The sequence below is a fragment of the Rhea pennata genome, chromosome 24 (assembly GCF_028389875.1).
Source record: "Rhea pennata isolate bPtePen1 chromosome 24, bPtePen1.pri, whole genome shotgun sequence".
NCBI classification, from domain to species: Eukaryota; Metazoa; Chordata; class Aves; order Rheiformes; family Rheidae; genus Rhea; species Rhea pennata.
This window is the reverse complement of record NC_084686.1, coordinates 5,784,180-5,803,480: the sequence shown is the minus strand read 5'-3', so window position 1 is coordinate 5,803,480 and position 19,301 is coordinate 5,784,180. Positions and strand designations below refer to the sequence as shown.

Below are 19,301 nucleotides of genomic sequence, written 5' to 3'. Positions count from 1 at the left end.
TTTAGCCTACGCTGGATGCTTATTTTTTTTTCACTCTAATACCGTTATGCCACTTGCTTCCCATCCTAGAGATGTTTTCTTCATGAAGTACAGCCTGACTGAGATTACAGCCATTTAACGCTTCGGTTTGGAATTGCGTCCTAAAAGCTTGTCCTACGGTGAGAGCCTTGGGGTTTAACTTTGCAGCTAGCGGGACCCTACTGCATTGGCTGCCACAGCCGTTTTTCAGGCAAATCCTGCGGAAACTGGGGCGCCTCGAGTTTGGCTGGGGCCGGGGATTGATGCTGGCTGCGCAGGGGGCCCGCGTTGCCCGCGGTGGTCCAGGGGCACCGGGGCTCTGCCGGGGTCCTGCCGCCGTCACCCCCGGCGTCGTGCAGGGCTGTCGTGCCGTGCCCCGCGGTGTTCCTGCAACTGCTTCGGAAGAGGCCTGCAACCAGCGGGCAGAGCAGCCCGGTTCCCAAGGTTCTCCTGTTCCCGGGAGGGATAAAGGCCAGGCTTGGCGTACCGCGGCTTCTCGTGGAGACGAAGAAGAAAAGCCCAAGAGAAAGGGGATGGGCTCCGGGAAAGGCAGGTTGCGTTAGGATGCAGTCGAGGCCCAGAGCTCCTGCAAACGGGATGCGTGTGTTTCTCTGGGCGGTTTTTCGCGGGAGCATCTGTCACTCCCCAGCATCTTGCTGTCGTTGCAGCAAATTATTTAAACACTACCCACCGCACCCCATCTGTCAGGAAGCCCCTCCGCGCGTTCGGGGCCCTACCTCGACGGCTCTCCAAAGAAACTCGCCGGCAAAGGCTGAGAGCCAAACAACAGGACAAATTAAATCAAAAGCACAGCTTCGGCACCCAGGGGGAAAATGCACATCAGCTTTGACTTATTGCATGGCGCACGCTTACAAGGGAGAAGCAGCGGCTTTTGTCACTGCAAGGGGCCATGAAAAATGAATTAGGGCCGCTGCTGGGAGAGGGCACGCAGGAGAATCTTTCATTCTGGCGACGCTGTCCTCTCTCACCTTGCAAGCGGCAAAAGGAAAAAAAAAAAAGACAGTGAGGGGGGAGAAGGAGCAAGGAAGGGAGGGAGGGCAGGCTTCGTGTCGGGAGCCTGGCGGAGGCCCGGCCCTGGGCTGCAGGCGGCAGAGGAGAGCCAGAGGCGAGGAGGGCTCGCGGCGGCGTTGAAGCGGATGGATGCTGGAGCCTTGTCTGCTTTCCGTCCCCCCCGGGCCGGCGCGTCGCTGCCGGCCGCGGTCGAGCTGGCTGGATCCCTGCTTCTAATAATCCGGGGGCATCGTTAAGGGAAGCAGCCCTCTAACGAGCGCTGAGGCCGTCTTTGCTGCGGGGCTGACATCGCTCCAGTGCTTTGTGGACTGCAGCGAGGCGACGGCCGTGGGAGCCCCGCGGTGCTCTCCGCGAGCTCCCCGGCTCCCGCGCGCGCCGCGGCGAAGGGGACCGTTCCTCATGCGATGCACTTGGCTTCCGAGTCAGAGATTCCTTCAAGGGTGGCTGGTCCCACAGTTGTTCTGCTTTGTGTCTTTAAATATTAATTTCCATAATCCTTTTCTTTCCCAAGGAATTTGTGCTTGCGAACAAAAGGTTTGATGCTCTTGTTTTTATTCCTAATAACAAAGGAGCTGTCTGGGGCTCGCAAACAGCCTGGCAGCCACCAGCCGGGCGTGCGGGCGCAAACAGGGCTGCAAACGCGGCTCGGGGCTGGCGAGGCAGTCGTGGGGGTCTCCCTGGCGTGAGCCGGCTTTCGGCCCGCGCAACACAGCCCTTCCTGAGGCCCAACCATGCCGGGGTGGCGGGTGCACGGCTGCGCGTGCGCTGCCGCGGGGCTCTCGCCACCCGCCTCTCTCCCGAAAGCAGCAGCCTGGGGGCCAGGGGCAAAACTGGCTTGGAAATTGCGGCCGGCCCCGGTTCAGCGAAGCGCAGGAGCAGCGGCCCGCTTGCGTAAATGTTGGAGGAGCGGCGCGGGCTCGGTGCCGCCGGTGGCTCTCGGCAGGGGCTTCGCCGTGCCGCATGCCTCCACCCTCTTTTGCTCTCCGGCCCGCAGCAAAACCCCGGTGTTTGCCCTCCCGGTGCGTCGTTCGGGCGTTATCCCCCGGCGGCACCGCGCGCGGGGGGACGGAGAGGCGCGAGGAGCGCCGCGGCAGCCGCCGGCGAGGGCTGCGCGGGAGCCGAGCCGCGGGGGCCTCGTCGAGCCGCCCCGTGGCAACGTGCTAATGAACGCGAACGCACCTAAGACAAGAGGTTTCTTTCGTCGGAGTCGGGAAGCCTGAAGAAGCAGCCGGTGCGGCTCCCCGGTGCGCTGCCTGCAGGTTTGGGGGCTTGTAGTGGGACACGAGAGATGAAGAAGAGCCGTGGGCTGCGGGGACGCTTCCCAGGGGAGTCACTCCTCTAAGGGCTTTGCAGGTGGGAAAAGGCTGGAGCCCGTGGCATGAGAAGGCCTTTATTTGAAGAAAGGGGTGCGCCGTCTTTGCCCAGGTTGCTAGGGTAATCTCAAAAACTGTTGTTTTTTTTTTTTTTTTGCATGATTTCTTTGGATGATTTCCAGCGGGTTGATGGCCCCAGACTGTTCTCGGGGCGTTTGGGTGTGGGGCGTTCGCTTAGCACCTCTGCATCCTTTCCTGGAAAGCGGGACTGAAAAGACTGCGCCTTGCCGCTGAGTCGCGAGAGCAGCCCTATTCCACCCGCTGCTGCCGAGCAGCAGGGAATCGGGTCTCCTGCGCTGAAGATGCGCTCTTACCACCTTTGTGTATTTTATGTATTTGCTACAAACGGTTATAAGAAGGCCATCAGTCGTGCCGGGGGGTGACGTTTGAAATGTATGGCTCTTGGTTTTAGCCCGTCGCTTCGAGCCTGGAGTCCGTGCAATGTTAATTTTTATTGCCAGAAGTAGCCATAAATTGATAGCTCCGAATGGCTGTAGGGACTGTAATTAACTAGTTACTGTTTCACCTCCAAAAGGAGCAATGTTTCACACTCTTACTTTTACTTATCTGGAATCAGCTGCTGTCAACATCGGCTGTAGCCAGTATAAAGATTTATAGACCTTAGAGGTAAATATTGACTAATGGGCAGCTTGGCTTAATGTTCACCTTGAAGGACAATAAATTGCGCTATTGATTGAAGCTAGATGTCAATATCTGTATTGTTGTAAACATTTTAATAAAATTATGTCCATAAAATATTCTCGTTCTCGAGCAGATCCCCAGCTAGTCCGATTTTCGCCTGGCGAACGCGGCGGCGCGGGCGGGTGACTCGGGATCAGGAGCGGCAGTCCCACGCCGCGAGGCGCCGGGCTCGCCAGCGTGCCCGCGGTAGCTCGGTTACACGTACCTCGCCGTCTCGGGCTCCTCCGGGCCGTCTCCGGCGCGGACGGGGGCTCCTCACGGAGCCTCCTCGGCCGCGCGGTTGGAAAGCATTTGGGCTGCCCATGCCAGGGCCGCATGGAGCGGGCTCGGGGCTTTAACGGAGCTGGGGAGGAAGGGGGCAGGCGGGCAGCGGGCTGCGGCCCCGCGCTCCTCGTTGGTGCCGGGGGCTTTGCGTGCCCTGGATGTGCTCGTCATCCCCGGCCGACGAGTGCGGATGCAGCTTTTGCAAGAGCCGAGTCTGTGTCTGTGCCATTCCTGGCCTGTATGATATTATTATTATTACTAATAATAATGGGTGCTGGCTGTGCAGCTTTGTAGCTCGAAGGAGATGAAAGAGCTCGCCCGTTAATACCCGTAATATTTCAACTCGTAACTGTGCTGAACGGAGAGCTGCGGTGAAGGTTCCCCAGGCTGGTGGGGCAGGCGGAGCGGAGCGCGGCGGGGCAGCGCCGGGGACGGCGGCGGCTGCAGCCACGCCAGTGCCCCGTGGCGTGCGCGGAGCGGGCACCGCGCGCCCGGGCTGCGTTTGCTCCCCCCGGCCGTGCTCCCCCGGTCCCGTCTATTCGTTTTTCTGCTCCGCTAACGAATGAGATTTGTCCGGTGTCAACAGGAGTCCCGCAGCGTCCTTACAGGCCCGTTTCTCGTGCCAGGCCCGCTTTCCGCGAGGGCACGGGCGGACGTGGCAGGTGGCGTGCAAGCCGAGCGTTGTTTCCTTGCCTCCCGCGGGTATTTTCAGCCTGTTCCCTTCCCGCGTCCTCAGCTGGAGGAGTGGGTAACAAGCCGCGCGGCTTCGCTCTTCGTTTACTGCCACTTCCCTGTCGGAACAAGGTCTGGATACAAAAGCCGCGAAGTCGAGGGTCTCCCCCCGCTCCTGACGCCCCGAGGCGAGCGCTGTGTTTCGGCAGGGCGCGGGCTCGCCGGCTGCCTGCCCTCGCAGCGCCTGGTGCTGGAGCCGGCGGGAGGGAGCGGAGATGCGGCGGGCGCCGACGCGGAGCGCTGCGCTGCCCGGGCTTCGCCTGCCTGCCGGCTGCTGACCGCGCGCTTACGTCCGACTTGGGCGCTCTGTGCTCGGCGCCCCGAAAGAAGCAGCGGGTGCTTTTCTCTGAGTTTCCCGAGCTTTCGCAGGTGGAAAGCTGACCGTCGTCATGACTTTAGCAAAGTCTTTTGCGGGCGAATGAAACCCGCCAGGTCAAACCGCAAAGCAGCGCTCGGCTACAGCAAGGGCTCGTTCTTGCAGCGGGCGAGGCAGCCGGGGGCCGGCTGGCTCAGCGGCCTCCCCGCGCTCAGGGAAAGGTGAGGAAGCAGGGTATTACCGGTGCCTTTGCATCAGCCGGAGCCAGGTTTGCGCACGGAGCGTCTGAAGGCCACCGGCTGTGCCCTTATTTTATCAGCAGGCAGCGCTGTGCTCCTGAGAAGCCAATTCTAGGTCAGCCATAAAAGGGATTTTTTTTTTCCCTCTCCCTCCTTTTTTTTTGCACCACACATTGCTGCAGGACCCGTGGAATCTAAAACTACAATTTTTGTGTCTCCAAAGGATATTGATTTTGGGGTAACACCTTCATATCTTGCCCTTCAGTTGTGCTAAGTACTGATGAGCTCAGCGGTTTTCACCGTGAGCCATTCCGGTGGGAATTTCAGCCCCGGGCTGAGGAGTCGTGCGGATGTTAGCAATTCATCACCGAGCCGCAGGTTGCATAAGGCGACTCGCTTTGCCCCTGCCCAAAGTGGACGGGCTCAGGCCGGAGCGGAGCGCGCAGCAGGGTCGGCGCGGGACGACAGCAGAGGCGTGCGTGGATTTGCGGGACGGCCAGCAAAAGGGGGCTTTGCTTTGCACGTGGAGAGCGTGGAAAAGAGGGGGCGTGAGCGAGCCGAGGGACACCTTTGAGGAAAAGGTGGGATGACCCAGATTTGAGGCATCCAGCATTCGGCGCTCAGCAGGGCCGTAAATCAGACCCGCTCGTCTCACGGGGGTCGCGGGAGAGAGCGGGACCCCCAAGAGGGTGGCTGGCCGATGCAGTAAGCGCCGGAGGCTCTGGCCATCCCTCTGTTTCTCCGCTGCATGCAGAGGGAACCTGAAAGCTGATAAAGTGATGGGTGCGCGAGCGTGGGCAGCGGTGAGCACCGTGCTGGGGCCGGGAGGCGTAAGGTCGAGCGGTGAAGCCGGTGGAGCCGCGGCCCATCAGGTCGCGCCGGGTACGGTCGCTGTCCGGGCAAGGCGTTCCTCCGTGGCACGGCGCCCGGGCCGAAGGCGAGGAGGAGCGTCGGACTGCGCGGCCTCTCGGCCGCCCGGCTCCGCTGGCCAAGCGTGCCACGTCCCCCGGGGACCCGGGACCCGCCATCAGTCTCCCTGCCGTTGGCACTCAATCCCAGAAACAGCTGTCCAGAGCTAATTTATTTCCTAATGCTGCAGCAGTGTTAATTTATAAATTACACTGGTAATTCGAGCTATTATTAATTTCAGATGGTGTAGGGCAAGCCTAATTAAAATATGACACCAATTGCCACACATATGTACCAAGGACTACCGTTTAAAATTTATAGGAATATTAAGTGTGACACTGGTCTCGGAGATGCTTTGCACAGTAATTATAGCATCTCAGCTGCAGGAGATCTGATCACGGCGACAGAGAGATGTGAAAGAAAGGAAGGGGAAAGTTGCCTGCCTCCCTGTTCGGGGGTATTTCCAAACGGCTCCTTCCGCTCTCTCGAGGGCAAGCAGCCTTTTGGCTTTGGGACAGGGCCGAGACGCGGCACGCGGGGGCGGTTTGGCCGCCGTGTCCTAATCGTTGCCTTTCCCTTTTCAACTCTGCGCTCGTCGCCGTTAAGCAGAGCTCTCGGTTAACCGATTGCCTCCGCCAGCTGGGAGAGGTGTGTTTCTATCGGACCACTTCAAGGGGATCGTGTTCTCATGGGGAATATCGGGGTCCGTCAGGAACTGGGTGGCAGGAAAGCCGTGGGTTGAGTCTGCCTGGACTTCAGCAAAATTTGGAGAAATACAGGTGGAAAAGAGGAGGATGCGTGGGAATAAACTGGCCATGTATTAACGTAAGGTGAACGGTTGGAGGAAGGAGAAGCCTGCCCATCCCGTGCGCACCGAGGACCTTAGCTTTAGGGGATGGGAACGCCAGGAGGCCAGAGGGGCTCAGCACTGATGGACTCAGCCCCCGGCACAAAAGCTGGCATGGGGTGATGTGGTCGCCGTCCCCCGGCTCTCCTCCGTGTTGAGGTTGCCCTGTTTTTTTCCTCCTTCCTCACCTAGGGTGCAGGGTGTTGGCTCTGGAGAGCCGCTGCACCTGCTGCGGGACGGGATGGCATTTCCGCACTGGCTGTATTGGCGAGCATAGCTCACAAAACGTGTCGAGAGCCTTCGGAAGGGAAAGCTGCTTCGCAGCGGAGCCATCGTGCTGCTGCCCAGCTGGCGAGAGGGGGCTGGCCCAGGGCCCTTGCACGGGGGAGATTGCTGGTGTGGGTTTCTTCCACACCGATGTCTGCCTGTGGAGCAGGGCATCATGCTTGGAAACTACCCTAGAGTGAGAGCTGAGTAGGAACGCGTGTGCTGTGCAAGAAAGCGAGGCGGTCTGTGCGCAGAGGCACGCGGCGGAGTCTCGCAGTGGCCGCTGGCCTGCTGCTGAGCCAGCGTAAGGAGTTTTGTATGTCCAGTGCCTGGGAGAACTCGGGCTCTTCAGGATCTGGTGTCCCGAGAGAGAGTTGGCGAGCGCCTAGGCGATGATGGAGAGGGGAATATTCCCAGCTGGGCTGCTCAAGGGTGGCCGAGGGGCCTTGCAAACCGCTCCGCGTAGTCCGTGGCGGAGGGGAGCAGGGGAGCCGGAGGGCTGCGGGTGCACGAGGTTGCTCACCGAGTGCTCTCTCTCCTCCCTGCAGCCGTGGGCTTCGTCAGCGAGGACGAGTACCTGGAGATCACGGGCATCACGCGGGAGCAGTCCGGGGAGTACGAGTGCAGCGCCTCCAACGACGTCGCAGCCCCTGTCGTCCAGCGAGTCAAAGTCACCGTCAACTGTGAGTAACCCCAGGGCCGAGTCGTGCGTGGCCACGTGGGAAGTGGCATGGGCTGGGGCCGGCTTGTCCCCACCGAGCCCCCGGGATGGAGCCTGGGCGGCAGGCAGGGATGAAGGCAGGTAAACCTTGTCCTCGGGCCCCAGAGCCAAGGCTGGCAGCGGCTGTTTTCTAAGCAGGTGGTGTTTGGTCCTTTTTTTTTTGTTTCCCAGCCTTTTTTTGAGCTCCATTGCTTTACACCTCCTCCTCTGCTCTCTCATCAGCCTGGCTTTTCAGCCTGCTGCACGATGCTGTGCTGATAACCTCTGGGGAGAGGAAAGAAGTGAGCAGTAGACAGGGATTTTTTTCCCTTAAAAAAAAGAGAGGAAGAGAGCAGGACAGCTCCTACTCAGGGGCCGAGGGAAAAGCACCCGTAAGCAAAGGCAGCGAGGGGAGGAGGGGGGTCCCGAGGCTGCTCACGGCGGGCTCCCGTCTCCCCGCAGACCCGCCGTACATCTCGGACGCAAAGAGCACCGGGGTGCCGGTGGGGCAGAAGGGCATCCTGCAGTGCGAGGCCTCCGCCGTCCCCTCCGCCGAGTTCCAGTGGTTCAAAGACGACAAGCGGTAAGTGCCCGGCTCGGGGTGCAAAGCTGCCGGGGCGGGAGGACGTCTCCACGGCCAGCACCCCGGTCCTACGTGCCCGGAGCCGGCAGCTTCGGCCTTAGCAAAGCGGCGCTGGCTAGATGATGCTGGCGGGCTCTGAGAGCCGGCTCGATCACGGATAAACCTCGGAGCGCGCCGCTCTGCGGGGTGAACCGCATTGGGGTGCAGAGGGAGATCCCCTCCGGCACGAGCGGGTTTTGATCCTTGGGGCTAATCTGCACGTCTCCGCGGGCGGTTAGGCCAGGCCCTTGTATACAGCTCGGCGCTGTCTGCACGGCCGAGAATATTCGAGGGGCGCGTTCAGGGAGGGGTTTCCCGGCCGTGTTGGTGTCTAGGAATAAGGAGAGGTGCTTTTGCCCTGGCTGTTCGGCAGCCCCGGCGGTGGTTGTGGTTGCTTGCTTAGCGTATTTTGGGAAGAAAGAAGTAGGCTTAATATACAAATTGGCGGATGTTTCCCTGGCAGATGAAAGGCTTTTCTAAGAAGTAGGTCAGATCACGAGGGCCTTCGAAGCAGCAACAGGAACGCGCTCAGACCGACCAGCTCGTCAGTCGGAGCCCGACGCGGGCGAGGGGGTGATAATGGAGATCTGGCACCTCCTGGGAGGAATTAGCTAGTCAAAGAGATGCAAGCAGTCGAAAGAGTAGAGCAGGAAATGAGTTCAGGAATGTCAAAGCACTGAGTAAATGACTGCCGGAGCTGCCAAGCGGCACTGCGTGCCGGCAGGTCCCCCCACCGTGCCCTGCCCGAGGGCCCGCGGCGCTGGCAAGCCGGGGCTTGCCTTCCCACGTGGGAAGGATTCGCAGTTTACAGTGCTGGCAGCTCTCACGGGCACCGTTTGGGCCCGCCGATAGGATTTGCTGCAGTGTTTTCATCCCCTCGCGCATGCGCCCTGCTCTAGTGCCTCCAGCTCTGAGCCCTCATCTGCCTGCGAAGCGAGAAGCACGGGGGGCGTGGAGGGAGGTGGTGCGGGTCAGGGAAGGGAGGGTCCAAGAGGGTGTCCAGCAGAGATGGGAGGACCGCGGAGCCCTTGACGCCCGTGCGGGGGGAAGCCGGGCTCGCTGTTGCACGGGAGTGAGTCTTGAGCAGTTAGTCCCTCGCTATGGTTAGGAGCATCCCTCCCTCTGCAAGGTATTTGGCCAGCCCCAAGCCTTTGCACTGCAGCAGCTGCTGTACGTCTCTGAGGATGCCTACTGACATCCGGGGACAGCGTGGGCTAGCGGCTAAGGCCCTGGGATGAGACCCTGAAGAGCAGTGTGCATCCCCCCTACTTCCCCCAACAGCTTTGCCCTCTTCCTGCCTTGTTCTGCTCATCTCTCCTTTGCGGGGATCCGTAACCCACGTCCCTGCTCTCAGGCAGGACTGGGTGCTACTGGGAAACGGGCAGTCACCGAGGTGGGAGAGGCAAGCGGGTGCCGAGGGGTCGTGGTGCTTTCCCTCTGACGCTGTCCTCATCACTCTCTCCCCTTCTCCCCCCCCTGCCAGGCTGGCTGAAGGACAGAAAGGATTGAAAGTGGAAAACAAAGCCTTCTTCTCCAGGCTGACTTTCTTCAACGTCTCCGAGCAGGACTACGGCAACTACACCTGCGTAGCCTCCAACCAGCTAGGAAACACCAATGCCAGCATGATCCTCTACGGTGAGCGGGGCCGAGGGCGCTCTTCCCGAGGTGCCGAGCGCCGCGAGGGGGGCCGAGGAGGAGAGGCGCCTATTAGGGAGGCTGTAGATGTGCAAGAGACCGGCGGTAGAAAACCGTGTTTTGAAGTGTGGGAGATGTGTTTTTTCTACTGATTATTTCTGCCCCAGCACGTGGGTTGGCTGTGCGTGGCAAGCCAAACTCGGGGGGTCATTGCACACGCCGTGGCATTGAGAATGAGCCGGGCTAGCTGGGCAGCATGCGATGGGGATGACGGGGAGCTGCTTACGGCCCAACTTGTTTTTTTTCCCGTGGCGTCTGTCGACTTTATTTATCCCTGAGGTTTCCCATGTTGTTGCCCTGGAATTACCTGCTATCTGTAAGGACCTCCTAGCCTGCTCCGTTGAGTATCTTCTCCACTTTGCTGCCTGGTAGGATCTGACTGCTCCCAGCAGATCTGTCTCCTCTCTTTGAGCTCCCTTTCTGTCCGTGCTACCCTAAAATATCTGTTGGCTGTGGAGCCTGATCCTCAGAGCAGTGTGCAGCCCTCAAAAGCTGTACTTGTGGTAGGAAGGTGTTTGGCACCGTGACTTTGTTTTGGGGTCTGTCACAAATAAATTTGGATCTGGTGTCAGGTTTCTCTCGTCTTGGTCTGATAGGAGATGGGCCCGAGGTACAGAGTTGACACTTTTCTGGGCAACATCCCTCTGGGGGATTGTCTAGGACCAAAGTGCAAAACTCTCTCGATTTGGCCGAGTTTGTTTCCAGTCTCGGGCTGGGTCAGAAACCTAATTTTAGGGAGAAGACCTGAATTTGTATTCAAGCTCAGGGAGGGGAAGGGAGGTGGCCCCGCCTGAACGAGAGGCAGGGCCCGCAACAGAGCTCTCGTCCTGTCCGGATCTAAGTTGACCTTAGAGCCAAGACCCGCAGCTCGCATGCTGTCATCCTGACACGAGCTGAAGTCCCCTCCCGAGCTCTGCGACAGCAGCACAGGGTAGAAGGTGGGAGATGATGGCCAGAAATGGGCCTTTGGAAGAGCAGACTCCTCCTTCCTTTGATGACTTCCTTGACATGCAGTCTGCCATGCTCATGCCAGAGAGTAAGCGTTCCCCGTGGCTCTGTCAGCTTCCAGGTTGTTTTTTCTGCTGCTGCAAAATATATATATTTTTAATGACTTTGCCAGAGGGACGTGGGAAGGTGCCAAGGGTGCGAAGGGAGACAGGCTTTGTACCCTTATCTGGGAGCTATTTTCTCTGCATGCCGGAGCTGTGATTAGAATGATGCATCCATCTGACACCACTCACAGCCAGGAAGGGCTGTAATTGCTTGACACATTTGTCAAGCCTCTTCGCGCGATGGCAGGCAGACAGGCGGCGGCAGACCTCGTCCCCAGCCGTTGTCACGGGGCCGCTTCGCCCTCAGATTGGGGGGTACCGGACCCACATACGTTGGCACCCAAATTGTCTAGGAGAAGCAGGGCCGGGAGACTGCTGTCCCACTGCTTCCCCAACTTTGACGAAGATGTGGTGGTCTTCAGCCTCCTGACCCACCTGTCGCGACTGCTCCTTTCGTATCCCGTCGGGGAGCTGCAGCGAGCTGGTCTGAGGGCAGAAGTGTGGGCAAAGCCCATCGGTTTTGCCTCTGCCGCGTCACGGGGCGCTCGCGCCCTGGAGAGGAAAGCACGGGGAAAGCGCTGACTCGGCCGTCGCACCCCATCACGAGCGATGGCCATGGGTGACATTAATAGCAGGCTGCGTTAAACGAACTGTGAAGTGGTGCGGAGGTTGGAATTAATCTTAGCTAAGAGCATTTGATGAAAAGCGCCCACTTCCTAGAGCCTTAAACTCTCTCGCTATCGCCAACACTTTCATAGGGTGCGCGTACTATCTAAGTAAGCCACGAGAGTCTACGGAAGACAGCCCTTTCCGGAGGAGAGCTGAGGCCGTAGCACGGCGTAGCAGCCCCCGATCAACCCGCACATGCAGGCTCGGCCAACCGGTGGGTGGGCAGCTCGTTCGGATGCGTCAGGAGCACATTGGCAGGCTTTTTCACCGTGGTGTTAGGGCAGGCGAAGAGATGCCGTGCGGCGGATAGCGAACGTCAAAGCAAGCGACGTGGTCCCGCCGGGAAGGCGCCGGGCCAGCCGCTGGAGATCTCGTGTCTCTTCTCGCTGTGCTGCAGGTCTCCTGTGCTGCCCGTCTCGCTTCCTCCTTCTGTCTTTGCGGATGTACACGGGAAGTTTTTCCAGCGCAAGGGATGGTGTTTGGTGCGCGTTTGTACGGTGCCCGGCCCGAGAAGGCTCGGTAGGCACTTCTCCGGCGTTCGTGTGCTCTTTGCAAGGGTAGCGTCACGTGGTACACCCCGTCCCCAGCACTGCGCCTGTATTTCCTCGTGGTTTGTGTTGTTCCCCCCGGAGGTGTCCGATGTATTCGCAGGAGGCCACCACCCTCCTCCTGGGAATCCCACATCCCCGCCTCCCAGGCCACTTCCCATGCGTGTGACGGTGTCTTCGTGAAGTCGTAAAAAACCTTGTATTTATGTCATTTTCCTTTTGCGTTGTTCCTCACCTGGCTTTACCAATAAGCAAGCCCACGAGCTCAGCCTTGCTCTGAGGTCAGTATTGCTCTCACTGTAGGCGACATCTGCCGTCCCCTACCCTGCCTCTAATCTCCCCGCGATCCCACCATCCACCACCCGCCTGGTCTGACATCGGGGCAGGTGACCCAGGAAGACCAGTCGGGGTGAGTGAGAGGAGAGGGCCTGCAAAAGGCTGCCATTAGCAGGGCGAGGGCTCTTCTCGACTTCATCACTGTTGCAGCTGCGCCCAGAGTGTCTTTAAGAGGCGACGGGGGCCCGGCAGAGGCAGACAGCCTCTCAGAGGCAGATATTCCCCTCCGACTGCTCCTTCTCGAAGGATGCGCAGCTCTTTGCCCAAGTGGCATGTGCATTTGTCGCCTGCCTGGTTATCTGCAAGGCGGATGCTGAGAAAGAAGGTGATGCGAATGGTCCTCGCGATACCTGCAGGCCCTCAGCTCCCCTGCGTGCCGGAGTGGGTCGAGTTGGAAGCACGCTGTAGAGCACCGCTCGGGCGCTCGCTCCAGCTATCCCATCTCTCTGCGGAGCCTCGGGCGGCGTTCTCCGCGGGAACGCCTGGCCGCGGCCGCTCGGCCCTTGTGGAGTTTCTCCTTTGTCTTTCATCTCCCGGGCGGCCCGGAGCTCGCTTTTGATTGCACCGGTGTGTAGGAAAAAAGCATTGAGTGATTCATGCCTGCGAAGCTCGTGGCAATCATCTAGCCAATTTATTAGCAAACACTGCCCTGTGTAGTAGATGCCTACCATCACTCAAGAGCCACCGCAAAGAGATGTAGCTATCAAAAGCAGGCGCTGCGTCCTGTGAAGATTAAGGGTCTCAGCTATCTGCAGGGCTTCCTGTTTGAACCGTTCGTAGGTGTAGCATGTGCCAGAGAAGTTGTGCGGGTTTATGCTGTAAATCGTAGCTTCCTCATCTGTTTGGGCTTTTCTTTTCTTCTCCTCTTGGTACGGCACGTTTGGAAGGAGGTGACCTTTCCTCATCTACGCAGCGGTCTGTGTGCAGTCAGGCAGGCTTCGGCTGCTGGGATCACGGTTGGTTGAGGACCACGTGTCAGGTTCATTGGTGAGCCCAGCATGTGGGGCTTGGCACACTGGCAGTCTGGAAAGCATCTTGCCGGGAGGAGATGGCCTGGGTCTCTCTGGGGGGGAGTTCTGCAGTTTAGAGGAGCACCAAGCTGGGAAACTATTCCGGTGCGCAGAGCCAAGGCTGCCCGGCTTTCCGGGGAGTTGCAGAAGTGCCCGGGGCTCGTGCAGGCGGGACACACCAGGGAACGTGTTTTGGTGCTTGTTGCCATCTCCTCGTGGGGTGAGTAGGGGCTCAGCGTGGCGACGCGGAGTGGTATGCACTTCCTTGGAGCCCAGGATCTCTTCCTTCGTCCACGCAAGGCAGCTGTGCCACCGAGGCTCCTCGACGAGGAGCCCCAAGGCGGCAGCGTCCCCAGCGTACACCTAGCGCTAGCAGAAAGATCCTTTTTGCTTTGCTGGTTGAAGCCACAAAAAAGAGGTAGCTCTTTAAGCAACAAACACTAGCGTTTTTTACCTGTCGGTTAAGCCATCATTAGGGTTGCCTGGAAACTATCGCCACATCCTCTCTTTGCCGCTGGGCTCCCAGATAATCATCCTCACAAACGACCCCATTTTTCAGGGAGACGGGCACCTCCGTCGCCTCGTGGACGCCAGGCGGCGAGACCCGCCAGCTTCGCGGGCGCGCCGTGAGCCTCGGTGAACCCACCGGTCTCCTCTGGCTGGCCTCCTTGCCTGGCCTCCCCTCGACCTCGCCACACCGCGTGGCTGGCAAGGCCTGGACGCGCGGGTACCCAAGCCTCCATCCCTATCTTTGATGTCCTAGGGTCTGTCTCGGCTCATGGGATTAAAATCTTCAGTAGCGTCCCACCTGAAGAAAAGTCCCCAGTTCAAGACAACTTCTCGCGGATGACGGCTCTGTGAGAGCTGTCAGTTACCCCGTCTCCAATCTATTCAAGATGTTCTGCATGGCTAATGCTGTAGTGAAAACACTAGGTGATACGAAGCGAAATGTCGCGTGCGAGTCTAAGTACATTATGTGTACGCCCTTATCTTTACCGTTCTGACCTGTAATGTCATCCGGGAATGAAACCCGGGTCTCACGACTGCACGTAATTTCCATCGAGCCTAGTTGGCCTCATGATCTCCCTGTCCTTTGGGTCTTCATCTGGCTCGTGTAGCGCCCGGCAGCGGGTCGGCCGTGTGCTCTCCTCTGGCTGCGTGAGGCTTTGCGTACCGATGCATCTCAATTTTCTGGTTCGTGCTTTGCTGAAGGTCATCCTAAATCTCACGCTCTGTTTCTGCTCGTGGTGGTGCATTTGCCTGGCTGTCTGGGCATGTGGAGCGAGCCTGCCTTCTGCTCAGGCTTGTCTAGAAGAAGTCTTACCTCCTTTTCTTTTTTTCTCTTTTCTTTTCTTTTCTTTTCTTTTCTTTTCTTTTCTTTTCTTTTCTTTTCTTTTCTTTTCTTTTCTCTTCTCTTCTCTTCTCTTCTCTTCTCTTCTCTTCTCTTTTCTTTTCTTTTCTTTTCTTTTCTTTTCTTTTCTTTTTTCATTTCCTTTCCTTTTCCTTTTCCTTTTCCTTTTCCTTTTCCTTTTCCTTTTCCTTTTCCTTTTCCTTTTCCTTTCCTTTTCCTTTTCTTTTCCTTTTCCTTTTCTTTTCCTTTTCTTTTCTTTTCTTTTTTGTTTCCTCCCCTTCCCCTTCCCCTTCCCCTTCCCCTTCCCCTTCCCCTTCCCCTTTTCCTTTTCCTTTTCCTTTTCCTTTTCCTTTTCCTTTCCTTTCCTTTCCTTTCCTTTCCTTTCCTTTCCTTTCCTTTCCTTTCCTTTCCTTTCCTTTCCTTTCCTTTCCTTTCCTTTCCTTTCCTTTCCTTTCCTTTCCTTTTTTCTTTTCTTTCTTTTCATCTTCACATCATTTCCAGCCATTTGGCGTGGAATTTGCAGGTGCAGTCATTCTAATTCTAAGGCTTTCTGCAAATCCAGTGGCTACTTTGAGCCTCTCTTTAGCTGGATGGAGGGCTTGGGAGCCAAACTGCATTTTGTAGAAAAGCCTCTGTCTCCATGGTGTTTAGTGGCAGGGTGAGCGCCGCGTGCATCCCGGGTGGGATTCGAGCTGCCGGCCTCCGCGCTCCCCCCTTCGCCCTCCACGCTGGCGCGTGCACCCCTCGCACGCGGCCGGCAGCTGGCCGCGTCTGGAGGAGCAGAAGTGTCTTGAGCTGGAGCTTTGCATTGCTCTTTTGCCTTAACCGTGACTTGTTCTTTAATTTTTAGAAGAGACAACTACCGCTCTGACACCCTGGAAAGGTCAGTAATACGTGGCCCCCGCAACGCGAGCGCTCCCCCGGCTCCGTTTCCCCCGCCGGCCCCCACCCGCAACCCCGCCGCGGCTCGAGCCGAGGGATCCGCCGAGCGGCGAGGGCCGTCTCTCGCCCCGCAGCCTCTCCCCGCGTCCTCCGGGCCGCGCCGCGCCGCGCCGCTCCGCGAGGTTCCCCGCAGCTTGGCTGCAGCTCTTGGCACGGGTCCGCCTCCGTTCCTAGCTGCCCGCGGGATTAGCCGCCCTCGTGCCCGCGCATCGGCAGCCCGGTCTGCTTTCGGGCAGCGCGCCGCCGCCGCCGTCTCTTTGCGGGCTTCGCCCTCCGCATGCCGCGGCCCCCCCGCCTCCGTGCGCCCCGCTCGTGCGTGCGCTTCTCCGTCCCCGCTCCGCTCCGCTCCCTGTCGCGGGGAAGCGAACCGGGAGGGCTTTGCGGTCCCCTTCCCCGTGGCGCTGAGTAGCTGCGTCTTCTGGGAGGCGCTTCCTTCTCCGGGACGGTTTTTGTGCGGCCTCCGTCCTCGTGTTCTGGGACGCGGTGGGGCGGGCAGCCCTCTTGGCCGGCACTCGGCACGTCAGCCGTGCGATCCGATCTCTGGATCGATCGGTCAGGCCCGGAGCGGACCAATGTCATCTTGATCGGGGCATCTGTAGGCATCTGGCTGGGGTTTTAATGCACTCAGCAGGGAGATGTCGGGACGAGCTCTGGGCTCGGGGCAAGGTTTGGAGATAGTGTGGAGCAAAAGCCGTTACTGTCTCCCCATCTTTGCTGTCTCCGCGCCTGACCTCGGGCGCTGCTTGCTCGGAGGCTTGGAGGGGAGAATCTTTATGGTTGCGTCAGCACGCCGTCCGCCTGATCCGCGGCGGCAATTAACGCCCGACGGCCCTCACCGCGCCGGCAGGGCTGCAGAGCGAGGGGAGCCGTGCCCGGGTTTCGAAGGCCTCGGTCGATCCGACCTCCTCGCTGGCCATGCTCGGGCAGAGCACCGGCCTGGAGGAGCTCGGGGGTCCCTCGCATCCGTGGTGCGACCCTCCCTCGGGCGGGTGAGTGTAGTTCCGTGCTTGCCGTCTTTCTAGGCCTCCGGGGCCGCTTCTCCTCTCCGTGCCGAGCGGAGCGGCGCGGGGGGCCCCGAGCGCTGTAGCAGCGGGTAGGCGTGCGGGGCGTCATGCATCGCTCCCGGTGCCAGGGCAGCCGCGGCGCGGCGTTCGGCTGCCCGGATGAGCGCCAGGCCGCCGTCGGCGCCGCGCGGACGGGGCGGGCTCGCGGCGGCGGCGGGCAGGGGGGGTGTCCGGGGTGCCGCCTCGTGGCTAACGCAGCGCGCTCTCTGCTCGCTCCCGCAGGCCCCGGGGCAGTGCACGACGGCAACAACGGCGCGTGGCGGCGAGCCGGCGGCGCCTGGCTGCTGCCCCTCTCGCTCGCCCACCTGCTGCTCAAGTTTTGACCCGAGCGCCGGCCCGCGCACCCGCGGCGGTGGCACCCGCAGCGCCGGCGAGCGAGCACCCGAAGACAGAAGAAGTATTCACTGTTTCCGAAAATAATCATGAGAATTGAGAGAGTATCCGGCCAGGCAATCCAGGGCAGGGGGAGAGAGGAGAAAACACACCACACCGAGAAGAGAAGGGAATTTGGAAAGAACCAAAATCCGAGGCTTCCTGCTGAAGATGCACCATGACTGAGTCTTTTTCGTTCCTGTTTTCGCCCCCTCCCTCCTCCCCTCCCCGTTTCTTTTTGGCCCCGCCACGGGCGAGCCCGCCGGTCTTGAGGAGCGGTCGGTCCGTCGGGGCGGGCGGCTCGTCCCGCTCGGTCCCCCCCGGCGGAGGACGGCAGCAGCCGCGGCGCGCGACCTCTCCGTCCCAACGCGCAGGTCTCCTTCTTTGATGAGATTTCCCCGTCTTTTCGTGGACCATGCCACCATTTGTGTTCCAAAACATACATACATATATATATATATATGTATGTGTGCGTGTATATCTATATACACGCACACGTATATACATATATATATATACATACATACCCTGCTATACATATATATATATATAGATCTTTAAAAGTTGCAGCGAGGATGTGAAGGCAAAGGAAGAAAGTGAAGCGGTCGTTAACCATGCATTCATTGTACAACACGCGGACATCGTGAATAATAAGGGATTCTGAGTCATTCTTGATTTTATTAATTATATTTTCTGATACGAGCCTAGAACTGTTAGTTCATAAAAAACGAAAATGCAAAAAAAAAACAAAAAACAAAAACAAAAAAACAAAGGAAAAAAGGAAGACCACGGGAAGGAGCGGAGCGAAGCAGTGCGCCGAGGAAGCGTTCGACATGGGCCCGCCGGCCCGTCCGCGGGCGCTCGGGGGCGCGGAGGCCCGCCGCAGCCGACGGCCGGGGCCACGCTCGCCGCTCGTCGCGCCGGAGGCAGACGCTCATTCTTTTTATGAGATATATATATACAGTATATATAAATATACATATATATATATATATATAAAATTAATTTTTTTTTTGTTAGTTTTCTAGCCACAGTTCTCAGCAGGGTCCTTTTGCTGCCATTACTGCATGCTGTATATGGAGTTAGGTGTGTATTGGTCTTCTAGGAGACGCCAGAGCTTCTCGGGCGACGCGCGGGTGCGAGCGGGCGGCTCCGGGCGGTCGGGCGACGCGCGATCCTCTCGGTTCCCCTCGGCCGCGCAGCTCGGGACGCCGGCGCGACGCGAGCAGGGGTGAACGGAACCGAGGAAAAAGCGTAGATCTATATAGCTCAGTTTTATATATATATATATGTATATGTGTGCGTGCGTGTGTGTGTGTGTGTGTGTATATATATGTATATATATATAAAAGAAGGCGAACTGATCGGTCACCGACCGTCCCCCGCGATCCGGCTGAATCCGACACGGAAAAAATTATCTCCCCCGGCTTTCGGCGGTGGTGGGGGGGAGTTCTCCTTTGGTTGATTTTGGGTGGGGGTTCGGGCTTTTTTTTTTTTTTTCCCCTTGTTTCCCCCCCCTTCTCTGCGGACGGAAGCGGCGCGGAGGCGCTTGCGGCGGCGGCGGGGGGGGCGCGCGGCCCCGGGCGCCGGCGGCTCGCCGGGGCGGCGAGGGGAGGGCTCTCTCTGCCTGTCCATTAAAAGAATTGTTCCATGTGGCCGCTCCGTCTGCTTGTGGTGCTCATTGCCGCGGGGCCCTGCCGGAGGTGAGGGCGGGAGGGCGGGAGCCCCGCGTCGCCCGGCCGGCGGAGACGGCGCGCGGGCCTCACCCGGGTGTCGTGGCGGGCGCGCGAGCCCCGGGCTCCTCCGGGAGCCTCCGCTCCGGGACGGAGCTCGAAGCACCGCGCGTGGCATAGGTGGGCACGCACGTGGCGTCGGTGGGCACGGTCTGCAGGAGGCTGGGAAAGACCCGCTGGCGCCAGGTAGGTGCTCAGGAAATCTGGCGCCTCTGCGCGAAGCCTCGCGGCGCGCTCCGTCGGCGGGTCGGGGCTTTTCTCCCTCGTTGCCTTTTTGTGCTGATGTGCAGGAGCTTCCTCGGTCTCTTCCTTCCCCAGGTGCAGGCTTGTGCCTTGTGCTCAGAGCCGGGCTCTGGTTTCGGTCTCGCGGGTGCCGACCCCCCTGGAGCCCAGCGGGCGCCCGGGGGTGCCTCGGACGGTGCTTGAAATCACGCGGTACTTGCTGCCCCCGGGGCTGGGCACGGGTCTGGAGAACGGGCTGTAGTGCCGAGGGCTTTCGTGGCAGCGC

General features: G+C 59.3%; 1 protein-coding gene across 3 annotated transcripts in view; it reads left to right on the top strand.

The window, feature by feature from the left end:
- Positions 1 to 18,608, top strand: part of NTM (neurotrimin) — a 335,213-nt gene extending 316,605 nt beyond the window's left edge. For 2 of the 3 annotated variants that reach the window (XM_062594415.1, XM_062594414.1), the window contains 5 exons: positions 7,248 to 7,382; positions 7,862 to 7,982; positions 9,505 to 9,656; positions 15,533 to 15,565; positions 16,911 to 18,608. In XM_062594415.1, coding sequence (XP_062450399.1) covers positions 7,248 to 7,382; positions 7,862 to 7,982; positions 9,505 to 9,656; positions 15,533 to 15,565; positions 16,911 to 17,011 — 542 coding nt within the window. In that variant the 3' untranslated portion in view covers positions 17,012 to 18,608. The remainder of the gene's footprint in view (positions 1 to 7,247; positions 7,383 to 7,861; positions 7,983 to 9,504; positions 9,657 to 15,532; positions 15,566 to 16,910) is intronic. The other variant, XM_062594418.1, reaches the window with a different exon arrangement.
- The last annotated feature ends 693 nt before the right edge of the window (positions 18,609 to 19,301 follow it).